The sequence below is a fragment of the Stegostoma tigrinum genome, chromosome 3, assembly GCF_030684315.1.
Source record: "Stegostoma tigrinum isolate sSteTig4 chromosome 3, sSteTig4.hap1, whole genome shotgun sequence".
In the NCBI taxonomy this organism is placed as follows: domain Eukaryota; kingdom Metazoa; phylum Chordata; class Chondrichthyes; order Orectolobiformes; family Stegostomatidae; genus Stegostoma; species Stegostoma tigrinum.
In genome coordinates, this window is record NC_081356.1 from 88699177 (window position 1) to 88711538 (window position 12362).

The 12362-nt window shown below is 37.5% G+C and overlaps 1 protein-coding gene across 7 annotated transcripts in view; it reads left to right on the plus strand.

Annotated features, from left to right (window-relative positions):
• The window catches only part of skic3 (SKI3 subunit of superkiller complex), a 130885-nt gene that overhangs the window by 58328 nt on the left and 60195 nt on the right, over positions 1-12362 (plus strand). For all 7 annotated transcript variants that reach the window (XM_048528389.2, XM_048528386.2, XM_048528387.2 and 4 more), the window contains 4 exons: positions 1817-1941; positions 3073-3326; positions 6756-6858; positions 9121-9303. In XM_048528389.2, coding sequence (XP_048384346.1) covers positions 1817-1941; positions 3073-3326; positions 6756-6858; positions 9121-9303 — 665 coding nt within the window. The remainder of the gene's footprint in view (positions 1-1816; positions 1942-3072; positions 3327-6755; positions 6859-9120; positions 9304-12362) is intronic.

The following is a 12362-nucleotide window of genomic DNA, read 5'->3' on the forward strand; positions in this document are numbered from 1 at the left end:
CCCATTGGCTACTTTCACACCTTTTACCATTGAATAGCTGCTTGGAACTATGAATGCTATAGGTTAACAGTCACTGCTGTTTCCTTTTTCTGAAAACCGTATTTATTGGCCCAATATCTTACAACTGCACTGTGAACAAATGTATTTTTTTAAAAATGTTACTGTTATTGTAACATTAATTGCTTGATATGTTAAGATCACAACTTTGATTTCATTATTAGTGAAACTCCAAGCGTCATAGGATTTTTTTTAGTTTATGCATAAGTGTGATGCCATTTTTTTGATACTTATATTTCATGCATACCTTCACACATGACTGTCAACTTAGTGAATTGTTGGTTATTTTTCTTCTGTTGAAATTGGATTCAGATACCCAAAATAATTATTCAGAAATACTCTTATCCTCTCGTCTGGGCTAGATCTGAAATAATATCAGATGAGAAGAATATTGCCTTGCCAGATCATTAACAAAAGCAGCAAGGCCAACAGTACTCACCCATTTTACAAAGTTCATTGTACAGGCGTTCCTGGAATACACTCATACACAGTTAAACAAGGAAGTCTGAAATTTGCCATGTTACTTACCCTGCTGCTCTGTGGTCTGCATTATAACAGAGCCTTGCCTATCATCTTGGCTTTGAAAATTTGCCTGCAGTTTGCTAGTTATATACTAATCACATCAGAAAATAATTAGGATTGATCTTTATTGTCACATGTACTGAAATACAGAGAAAGGCTTTGATTATGAGTGGTACAGGCAGATCACAGCAAGCGAAGAATGTACAGACCAAAAAGACTTCAAGACATAGAGGTTACTTTGCATGGTTACATTTTGAGGCTAGAGTCCATTCAAGAGCCTGATAACAGCCGGAAAGCCAGTGTCGCCGGTACTTGGGACTGGGTGACTGTAGGATATTCAAACCTGTAATTAAATTTTAAAATAACATTGTTAGTACTTTTTACAGATTTAGAATTTAAGTTTAAAAGTGTAGAATGGTTATAAGAAAGATTAGAGTTAGATCTACTGTAGGAGCTCGCAAGGAGTCATCCGGTGTCAGCGCCACCTTCATCTTGAGCTAGTGTATTTCAGAGCTGCCAAACAACATCTCTGGTCCTTGAGTCCCATTCTTTCAAAAGCTTATTTATGTCGGATATTATTTTGTAAAAAAATCCTTTTTTGACTTTTTCTAACTGTAACTTATTTCTTTCTTTTAACACTATCTCTCTTTGTCTTATTTTAGCCACTGTGTGCAATTTAAATATAATTTGTTTTCTGGTTTAGATTGCATGTCTTTTGTGAGGCTTCTTTGGTTGAAGATTTGCATTTGCTTCCCTACCCTCAGTCATCATAAATCCTTAGCTGAGTGCACCTCCAAGAGCAGATGCTTGAATAGCACAAGTCTTTGCTCAAAAGCCAGCAGACCTTTTGTGGGCAACTGTTGTTGAGATGAATCATCAATTTTGTCACTAGCTGCCCATTATGTGACAATATTTAATTTGCAATATTGCCAATTTATTCTAATCAGCTAGTTTACTGTAAGTAAAGTATATTTTGTGAAAGATGAACAGTTGTAGAATGGCATTGATTTGAAACTGAACCAGCCTGGAAGTCACATGTTGCTTTTTACTTGGATGATGGGTAATACCAAACTGATTACATGAAATATTTTTTAATGTGATTTTTTAAAAAAAAATGATAGAATATTTGTCCAATTCCTGTTGTTTGCTTTGGCAGTTGTATTACACAGTGAGTCACTTAGAATTAGTGATTCATTTACTTATATCACTTTTCACATTGATACTTGTTTGCTTTTAGGAGACTGCTCTTGCAATTCTGAGGACAGTAACTGATCAGTCAAGTGCTGGAACAGCCAAATGGGCTTGGCTTAGACGAGGACTTTACTACATGAGAACCAACCAGAATTCACAAGCTGTGGCAGAGTAAGATATACTATGTTTGAACACTGAGTACTCTATTGTGTCATTAGAAGAAAATCATCAGGGCAGATGAAGAAATGGGATCGTAGTTGAGGGGAGCTGAGGGAGAATATTGAGGGTGATGTGAGAGACCTACATAATGCGTAAATCTAGCGGAGGTGCCCCAGTGATAGAGGGGCAGAGGAGAAAATTCATAGAACCAACAGAACATAATATTTTTAAAAATTAATTTAGTCACAAAAGGCAATTGTTTGCTTGTCTTTTATTTTGGATAGCAATTTGAAAGAAACTTTGACCAGGTTTTTCTCAAAGTGCAATCAGTTTAATATAAAACAAATCGCTCTTAAACATAGGCAAAACTGGCTAACATCTAGGCTATAATCTGGAATTAGAACTATATCCTGTTTTTTGACTACCAAAACAGACACATTCTCACAATGCAAAGGACAGCAAAGTGTCTGCAGAGATGATAGTCTTTTAGAAGGGCAAAAGGAAAATACACCCGTATTAACCATTGACCTCTGAATAAAGGATAAAATGTGATAATTCTCTGTGGGTATGCCAGGTTTCTGGCTGACAAAATTGAATTGCTTGCAATCAATAGACCAATGGAAAGTCTTCCAAACAAGGCTACATTTTTAGGATGGAAATCAAGCTGGGTCCAAGCCTTAAGGTAATCGGGTTACTGAAGTGTGGCAACCTGATGAGGTTGCCAAATAATTCCACCGAGAGTGAGAATCTTGCAACTACAGTTTCATTAGAGGCTTTTTTTCCTCCTCCGATAACCAATAACCGAATTCAGAATGGGTTGCTAGGAAATCGTAAATACAACGTCTGATTCCATTGACTGAATAAATGGAAATCTACAAAAAATAATAGATCAAAGTTTTGAAATTTATTGCACCACACCACATTGCTTGAATTTTTTATTTGTGTCTTTTATATATATTCATAATACGAAGTCTTTCACCCCTGTTAATCTGTTCTATTTACTATTGAGGAATGTTAAGGCTGTGTGAAAATAGGTTTGCGGAGAGCAGTTTGAATGACATTGCTGTTCTCTGTTATTGTATGGTTTTGAAATCCAATTTTGATTATAGTAAAAAAATTTAATGACCTGTCATTTTTAAACAGTTTACAAGCAGCCTTGAGAGCAGACCTAAAAGATTCAAATTGCTGGGAATGCTTAGGAGAGGCATATCTCAGTAGAGGAGGTTACACTGCTGCTTTAAAGGCTTTCACTAAAGCCAGTGAACTGAATCCAAACTCCGTATACAACATTTACAAGATTGCAGCCATTAAACAGATTATTGGCAAGTATGCAGAAGCAGTTACAGAGTATAAACAGATAATTCAGAATTCAAAGAAATATGTTCCCGCCCTCAAAGGTAAGTTCCATTTGTTTTATATTTTTACATTGTTCATTGTTAATATACCTTGTATGCTTCCATATGTTGTGTAGTAAATTACTGTTTGGGGTACACTGAATATGGAAAATTCTCAAAAGCTGATGCTTCCAAATTGATTAGGCAGATGTCTCACTTGTTCTTTAATTGGGTTACCTTGTTCAGACAAGATGAGGAATATTGATATTTATTATAATTCCCTGCAGTTTTTCAGAACTTTGAAAAGTAAGGTGCATGTTGAACAAAGTACAAAGGAATTTACAGCACAAGTACAGGCCTTTCGGCTCTCCAAGCCTGCGCCGATCAAAATCCTCTGTCTAAACCTGTCACCTATTTTCTAAGGGCCTGTATCCCTCTGCTCCCTGCCCATCTGTTTTCAGTCAGCTGATTGAAAGTACTGGTTAGTTGCAGCAAAGAGATGGTCAGACCATTCTGCTGTGGGTTTTTATTTTGTTTGTGGCTGCAGTGTGATGGCTGAGTTTCTCGGTGTAGCTTGTCAGATTAAGGCAGTTTAGGACTGGGCTGCCTCACAAACATAATGCCTGGGAGGGCAGTTTGGGTGACAATTACAGAGGGAGGGGAAATCCCAGTTTTTTGTTTAAATGGGTTTGGAAGTACTCTTGCCTTACAGAGGCCCCACTTAATATCATTTCAGCATTACTTTACTTTTCCTGGGTCTCTTCAGCTTAATATTTGTAAGTATTTGCTAAAAGGGCAAGCACATTCTTCAACAGCACCCTGCTTGAAGTTGCTGAACAATTCTCCCAGGAAATAATGCTGGCTGCTTTTGTTCTCAATTTGAAGGTCAGGGAAATAACTGAGGAAGATAGTACCATGTAATTGAGCTGTTATGAAAGATTTAGTTTGATTACTGAAGAAGAATCAAAGAAATATGCTTAGGTGGTGGAGTTGGAGATGACACTGTGTGGAGCAGGCCAGGCAGCCTCAAAGGAGCAGGAAAGTTGACATGTTGGGCCAGGACCCTTCACGTGCTGACTTTTTGTTTTGACCTCAGTATTGGTGATGCCTTTCTTTGTCAAATAAGATTGAATGATTCACAATAACTTGTGATTAAGAAATTGAATTTGTGGTGCTAATCTGATCATAAGCCAAGGTCATTATTTGGTTATTGAGAGCAAGTACTTTGGATATAATTTAACAAGAGGTTCCTTAAAACTATTAGAAAGAACCAGGTACAATATTCACAAAAAAATTTTGCTGAATTGATGTAGAATTGTGCTGGAACATCATGCCAAATTATTAAAGCAGAAGATTTTAAGATTTCTGCCCCAGATAGAGAGTTACCAATTTTAGTCTAGTCACATTTTAAAAAAAAAACACAGCATATTCCAAGAAAGACCAAGCAGAATTGATTGCTGAGTTAATTTTGAATCATTTCTTGTTAGCTGTATAGTCAAACCAGCTTTCATCAAGATCCGAAAATTCTAAATGGTTCACACTGGCAAAAGATATTTCATAGTAATTTATAAAGTGAAGCAACAGAGCAAGCATTGACCAGAAGTAAAAGCAAAGATTTGTACGTTGTACCAAAAGTAATTGCACTAAAATTACAGTTACAAAACAGCAATTTTAAGATGCTACAGAAAGCAAAGAGAGATGGCAGGATGGAGAAATTTTGCAAGGCTGTCTAATAGTAGAGTCATAGAGATATACGGCATGGAAATAGACCCTTTCGTCCCATTTGACCACAGCGACCACATACACTAAATTAATCTAGTCTCGTTTGCCAGCATTTGGCCCATATCCCTCTAAACCTTTCCTATTCATGTACCCATCCAGATGCCTTTTTAAATGTAATTGTACCAGCCTTCAGCAATACTTCTGGTGGCTCATTCTGTACATGCACCACCTTTTGCATGAAAACGTTGCCCTTGGGTCCCTTTTTTAAATCTTTCCCCTCTCAACTTAAACCTATGCCCTCTAGTTTTGAACTCTCCTACCCTGGGGAAAAAGACTTTGGCTATTAACTCTGTCTGTGCCCCTCATGATTTAGAAACTTCTAAAACGTCACCCCTCAGCCTCCAAAGTTGCAGGGAAAATAGTCTCAGCCTCTCCCTACGGCTGAAATCCTCCAACCCCAGCAACATCTTTGTACAAAAACAAAGTTGCTGGAAAAGGTCAGCAGGTCTGGCAGCATCTGTGAAGGAGAAAACAGAGTTAATGTTTCAGGTCTGGTGACCCTTCCTCAGTTTTGAGGAAGGGTCACCGGACCTGAAACGTTAACTCTGTTTGCTCCTTCACAGATGCTGCCAGACCTGCTGACCTTTTCCAGCAACTTTGTTTTTGTCCCTGATTTACAGTATCTGAAGTTCTTTTGGTTTTTAACATCTTTGTACATCTTCTGAGCCCTTTCAAGTCTCTGAACATCTTTCCTCCAGCAGGGAGACCAGAATTGATTGGTTAGGCCACTTTTGGAATACTGCAATGTCATGTGCAGTCACAACAGGACCTCCTGACTCCTGTACTCAATACACTGACCAAAAAGGCAGGGGCACCAAATGTGACCTTCACTGCCCTGTCTACCTGGGACTCCATTTTCAAGGAACTATGAACCTGCACTCAAATGCCTCTTTGTTCGGCCACCCTCCCCAGGACCTTTACCATTAAGTATATGAGTCCAGCTCTGACTTGTCCTACCAAAATGCAGCACTTCACATTTAACTAAATTAAACCATATTAACTTTTTAAAATGTAGTCACTAATGATGGTGCAGAAAAAGGAAGGATGGAGGAGTAGCTGGTGTTTGATGAATAGATAGTGTATGTCTGGACATGTGGATATTGCTAAGCCAAGTTCAGGATAGGTATGGTAAAGGATTTTAAATGGATCAGTTATTCACAGTTGGCCTTGGAATAAAATGTGATTAAGATGGACAAAATGGAAAGAAGAAAAAATTGTTGGCGTGTTATATTAAACAAGAACATAAAATAAACCATAGTCATGTTTCAAGCATTTGCATGTAAGCTAAAAATGGGATATTTCTCGTATGGCATCAATCCCAAGATCTTCACAAAGTTAGGACTAGCTGCTTTCAGGAGTCTGTTATATAAACTTCAGACCGAGATGAGGTAAGATACAGATTTATTCCCAATTTTGTAATATATTGTGATTCAGATTTATCTGAAAACATGTCGGGGCCCCTTAAGTTGACTGAGGGTGCAAATAATTTTGTGGTGAAATAAAAATTCAAGTATTCTGATCTAAATTTAAATTTTGCATATGCACAACAAAAATAAAGTATTATATAATACAAAGTAGCGTGAAAATGTTTCAAAAGTGTATTGTTGGCAGAGGGAAACTTTATTCAAATATACAGTATAAAAGGATCCTCCTTTTCTTTTCAAAAAGTAAACATCCTCAAACCCACGTGGCTTATTCATGCTTTCCTAGGCCTAGGTGAATGTTATTTAATGATGACCCGAAATGCCCTTGATGATTGTTTAGATGGAAGGGCTTTGGATTCAGCAGAAGAGGCACTTCAGTACTTAGCTAGGTGAGTAAAAATGAATGTTTGTTTATTTTCACAAATAAACATTAAACAATTTTTGAAAATGTTATTTGAACATGTTTCTTAAATTTGCAAAGCGCTAAATCAATAGGTAAGCAGCAAAATATGTTTTGTTCTGATACCATTTACACAGGATACTTTTATTTAAGACCCATTTTAAATCCTCTAGTACACATTTTCAACTAGCAGAATAGAAAAGTTGACAGGGTAGATTGTAAAGGTGGCATTGGTTTCGTGTTGTATAGTTTGCTGATGCTTCTCTCCTTTTGTAGTGTTTCAGGTCTTAATTGATACAACTAGTGCAGACCAACTGGCTCAACATTATTTAATTGTAACTAATGCCAATTTTAATTTTTTGCAATAGAAATTCACAAGTCACATCTAGCCCATCCACTTTGTTGATCTCCAGCACACTGTCCTAATCCTGTGTCTTTATCTATTGCAAATATGATTAGTCATGTAAGGATTTCTGCTTCCATCTTTTGTGACAGCATTTTGTCTTTGGGAAGCTGTTTCGTTGAACCGCTCTGCTGGCTCGTGTTGATTACCTAACTAAAAAAAATTCGTTTTTCCTTTTCTATGTTGTCAAAACTCATCATAATTATAAGAACCATATAAAATTTCCCCTTATTCTCTTCTCCAGTACAAATAATACCAGCATTTAGATTTTTTTCTTTGTAACTAGTTTCCAACCCTTGCACTATTTTGTGAATCTATGCTGTATCCACCATGTCTCAATGTCCAAAATTGTACCCCATGTTATAAATGTGGACTCATGAATTTAATGTTATACTGCTATGTACAGTCTAAATACTTCTGTTTTCGGACTAAAGCAAAATCCAGGATTCATAGGCTAAAACCTGTGGCTTACCTTTGTCAGAAAGCCTGCTGTGATTAGATGTTATTCTGGCAGCTGATGGTTGCCAGCAAGCTTTCTGCTGGAAGTATGAAGCCACACAAAGTTCTGCCCACCTAGGGCTGCCAGTCAATCCGAAACCAGTATCTCCAGAACATAGGTAGCTGCTCAGCAGTATCCATGCCCCGGACACAGATTGAGGATGTGACATGAAATTTGTAACAGTTGTTTTGGGGATTGTGATATTTTTGGGGCCACAGTTTGTAGGGAGGGTGTCAGAACAGAGTGCTGGTGATATCTTTTCCTCGCTGAAGCTTAAGTAATTGCAGCCAAGGTGAGATGTGGTCATTAATTCATAACTTAAGGGCTTTAATTGCCAGTGGATCGGGAAGGCTAAACATGGGCCTTTCTGCCCAGAATTTAGTTTCTGAGGTGGTAAGAAGAAAGTAAATATTTTTCTGATGCGAACCAGCACAGTTTTGTTAGTTTTCCTTTCAACTACTTCATGGGAGGAGAATATCTCATCACAAACTCAATGTTAACTGTCAAAATTGAGACAAAGCTGATAACACTTGCAGTTTTTTTATGCAAATACTAGGCAAGCCAGAAAAAGGCAGACAGATTGGTAAATGATGAAATTCAGAAGTTGTTTTCCAAGATGCAGCACTGCACTGTTAATTTGGTAAAAGCAGCAGGGTTTCCATCTGTTCACCATTGAAATGTACTGAATGGAGTGATGTTTCTGTACTTGTTTGGAAGTTATTACTTCATGGTGAGTTTAATTTGTATAAAATAGAAACTGTGGAATCTGAAGATCTGAAACAAAACAACAGAAATTGCTGGAAAAACTTGACCGGTCCAGCAGCATCTGTGAAAATAGAACAGAGTTAACATTTTGAGTCTTTATGATCCTTCAGAAGTAGAAGCAGCTAAAATGGTTTTGTCCATTTCAAACTAGCAATTACTGCTGAACATCATCTGTTTTTTTAGAATAAACAAATTCAAATATTGTGTTGGAGATTTTAATGTAATATTAATTTTGAATAATATTCTTCTCTCTCTCTATCGCTCTTAATCAAGCCTTTCCCCTTTCACTTTGTTCTTTTATTTTGTTTGAGATCACCCATTTTAGTTTTGACTTTCTTCTCAATCCTAGTGTGTTAATTTTCCAATTCTTCAGTGTGATTAGTTGAGGTGCATTTGTCTCACCCTGTCCTCAACGCTCAATTCTGTCTCAGTAACATTAGAAGCTCATATTTGATTAGTTTTCAATGTGTGATTGCTTTTTAAAAAGCAATGTATGTTTTGATAGCCTGAAAATTTTATTAAAGGTAGCTACTTGAAAGTGGTACTGTACTTTAAGTGGCTATGTTTATTGTTTCACCTTGCAGAGCTGTACAGAGTCGGCCTGATGTATCCTGTCTGTGGAAGCTGATAGGAGATACATGCACTACACTCCACGTTTTGTCACCAGCAAAAGTCAACATTGGAGTCTCTGCCATCCTCATTGGACAGGATGAAAAGAGAAATATGCACTACTTAGATAAAAATGAACTGCTTCAACTAGGAGGAAGGTAAATTACTTTCACTCTCAAAAAGGCATATTTTAATGTAATAATAGTTTGCCACTTTTTTTAATAATCCTTCCTATAACTATACCTTATTAGATTGCTCTCCCTTCAAGTACATAATTTTGGTGGTTTCACTTGCCAACTATTGGAAATCACTTTTAAGGCAAGGGAAATGTAACCGTTCTCCATCTATGATTTATTGCTTTCTGAAATCTTCTTGTTTGGACTCATTTATCTCCACCTCTGGCATTCATGAAGAAAAGCTGAGAAACACTGGCTCTGAAGTTATTTCATCCCTGTAACGTGAGTGAGCCTTTGAGGAAGTTACCAAAAAGATTGGCAGAGCAGTAGATGTTGTTTAGTTCAATTCTAGTAAAACCTTTGACAAAGCTCTGCACGGTAGACTAATTAGTAAACTTAGGTCACAAGAGATTCAGGGTGAACTTGCCAATTAAATACTTAATTGGCTTAACAGCAGGAGACAGTAATGGTGGAGGGTTGCTTTTCAGACAGGAGGCCTGTGACCAGCAGTGTTCCACATGGATCAGTTCTGGGTTCTCTTTGGTGATTTTTATTTAAATGATTTGGATGAGAATCTAGAAGGTGTGATTATAATTTGCAGACGACACTGAAATTGGTAGCATCGTGGACAGTGAAAAAGGCTTTCTAAGATTACAAAGGGATCTTGATCAAATGGGTCAGTGGGCTGAAAAATGGCAAATGGAGTTCAATCTGGATTAATGCAAAGTATTGCAGTTTGGTACAACAGATAAGGGTAGGCCTTATACAATTAATGGTAGGGTGGTGTTGTCAAACAGAGGGGCTTAGTGGTGCAGGTACATAATTCTTTGAAGTTTGCATCACATAAAGACTCTTAACCACCCTGTCTATAAGTACTGGCCAAAATTTTTCAATTTTTTTTAACGATATGGAGTAATTAATAAAGGCAAACAGAATGCTGGATTTATATTAAGAGGTACAGAATACAAAATCAATGGCGTTGTGTTGAATCTTTAGGAAACTCAATTGGATTATTGTTTTCCTTCCTGGGCAGCATAATTGAGGGATGATGACTTTAGAGAGCGTACAGAAAAGATTTTTAAGGATGGTTGCAGGATTGAGGGATTTCAGTCATGTGAATAATATGTAGAAGCTGGTATTATTAATTTTAGAGAAGAAAATGTTGAGATTTGATGGAGACTTGCCAAGCCATGAATGATCTAGATGGAGTGAGTGGATAGAAATTGTTAACATTAGCAGCGGTTGTAAAAACAAGAGAACACTAACTTCGGGTGAATGACAGAAGAGACCAACATGACGTAAAACAAAGACCTGCAGATGTTAGAAATCAAACGAAAACAGAACCCCATAAAGAGACAGGCGTAACTGAGGCTCATGCAGGCACCCATGGCTACACTTTTAATCTGAAGAAAGTGAGATGAATTAAAATAGAAGTTGCTCAAAATGAGGATGGGCTGAACCAGTTGGAGGAGGGCCGTCGTTGATAGGGACAGCTCAGGCCTTTTTTACCCAGATGAAGTGGAGAGCACTGAGACTGTCCTGATGAGGGATTCTACCCATCTCTGTCTATGTTTTCAAACTCCACCGATGCTGCCAGACCTGGGTTTCACCAGCTATTTCTGATTTGTTGTATAGGAAAGGTTTGGAGGATATGGGCCAAATGTATGCCAATGGGACTCATTCAGTTTGGGAAACCTTTTTGGCATGAGCAAGATGAACTGAAATGTCTGCTTCCATGCTGTATGACTGATATTAGGAAACCTTTTTCATACGGCAAGCGGTTAGGATTTGGAACGAATTTCCTGACAGTGTGATGAAGGAACGGTTGACCCTGGCTTTCAAAAGAGAATTGGATAAGCATTTGAAGAGAGGACTAGATAGGGGAAAGGGTGGGAGAGTTGGGCCATGATATTTGCTTTGTAGTGAGTCAGCTGGCATGGGCAAGACTGCGTGATATAAACATATAAATTAGGAGCAAGAACAGACCTCCTAGGAGGCTCCGGGGGCTCTGCCATTCAGTAAAATCATGGCTAATTTGATTACTCTCCCACCTACAGCTTGTAATGTTTCATCCCCTTGCTTATTAATAATCTATCTTCCTTGGCCTTAAATATATTCAAAGGCTGTGCCTCTACCTTGTTGAGGAAGAGAACCCCAAGAATCACTATGTCTCTGACGGAAAGAAATTTTCTCCTCATCTATCTTGAATGGCCAACCCCTTATTTTTAAACAGTGAACCCTAGTTCTAAATCCTCCCAGAAGAGGAAATAGCCTTTTCACGTTCACCCTATCAAGGTGCCTCAAGGTCTCATAAGTTGCAGTATTTCAAGTCTAACTCGTCTAAGCTTTCTATATCAGACAATCTGCCCATTCCAGCTATTAAGTCTTGTGTAAAGTTTATTTGAACTGCCTCCAAAGCATTTATGTCCATTTTTAAATTAAAATAAAGTAATTTTGCGGTATTCCAGATGTGATCTCACCAATATCCTCCTGTATGACTGAAGCATAAAATCCCTGTATTCATATTTAATTTATCTTGCAATAAGCAATGGTATATTATTAGCTTCCCTAAATATTGCTGTACCAGCATGCTAACATTTTGTACTACCTGCACTAAGATGCCCAATGCCTCTGCATCTCAAAGTTCTACAATGTCTCCCTATTTGAATAGCATGCTTCTTTAAGCCAAATATGCCAAAATGAACAATTTCACATTTTTTCCATTATATTCTATTTGCCAAACCTTTACCCACTCACTTTAACCACCAATCAGTTCTTTTTTATAGCTTCCTTATGTTGTCCTAACAACCTACTTGCCTGATTAACTTTGTATTGTCAGATCTATCACCCAGATTCCCCCTCTATTTGACTACTTTATCCATATATCTAGAGAAAGATTTAGTATTGTTGGATTTCTAGCTAGCTTGCTTTCTTATTTTCTAATTTTCTCCTTTTCATTAATTGAGAGTTTATTTGCCGATTTTTTTTTTTTTTCTTTTTTTAATATTCCATATAATTTCTGAATTGCCATTCACTTTTGC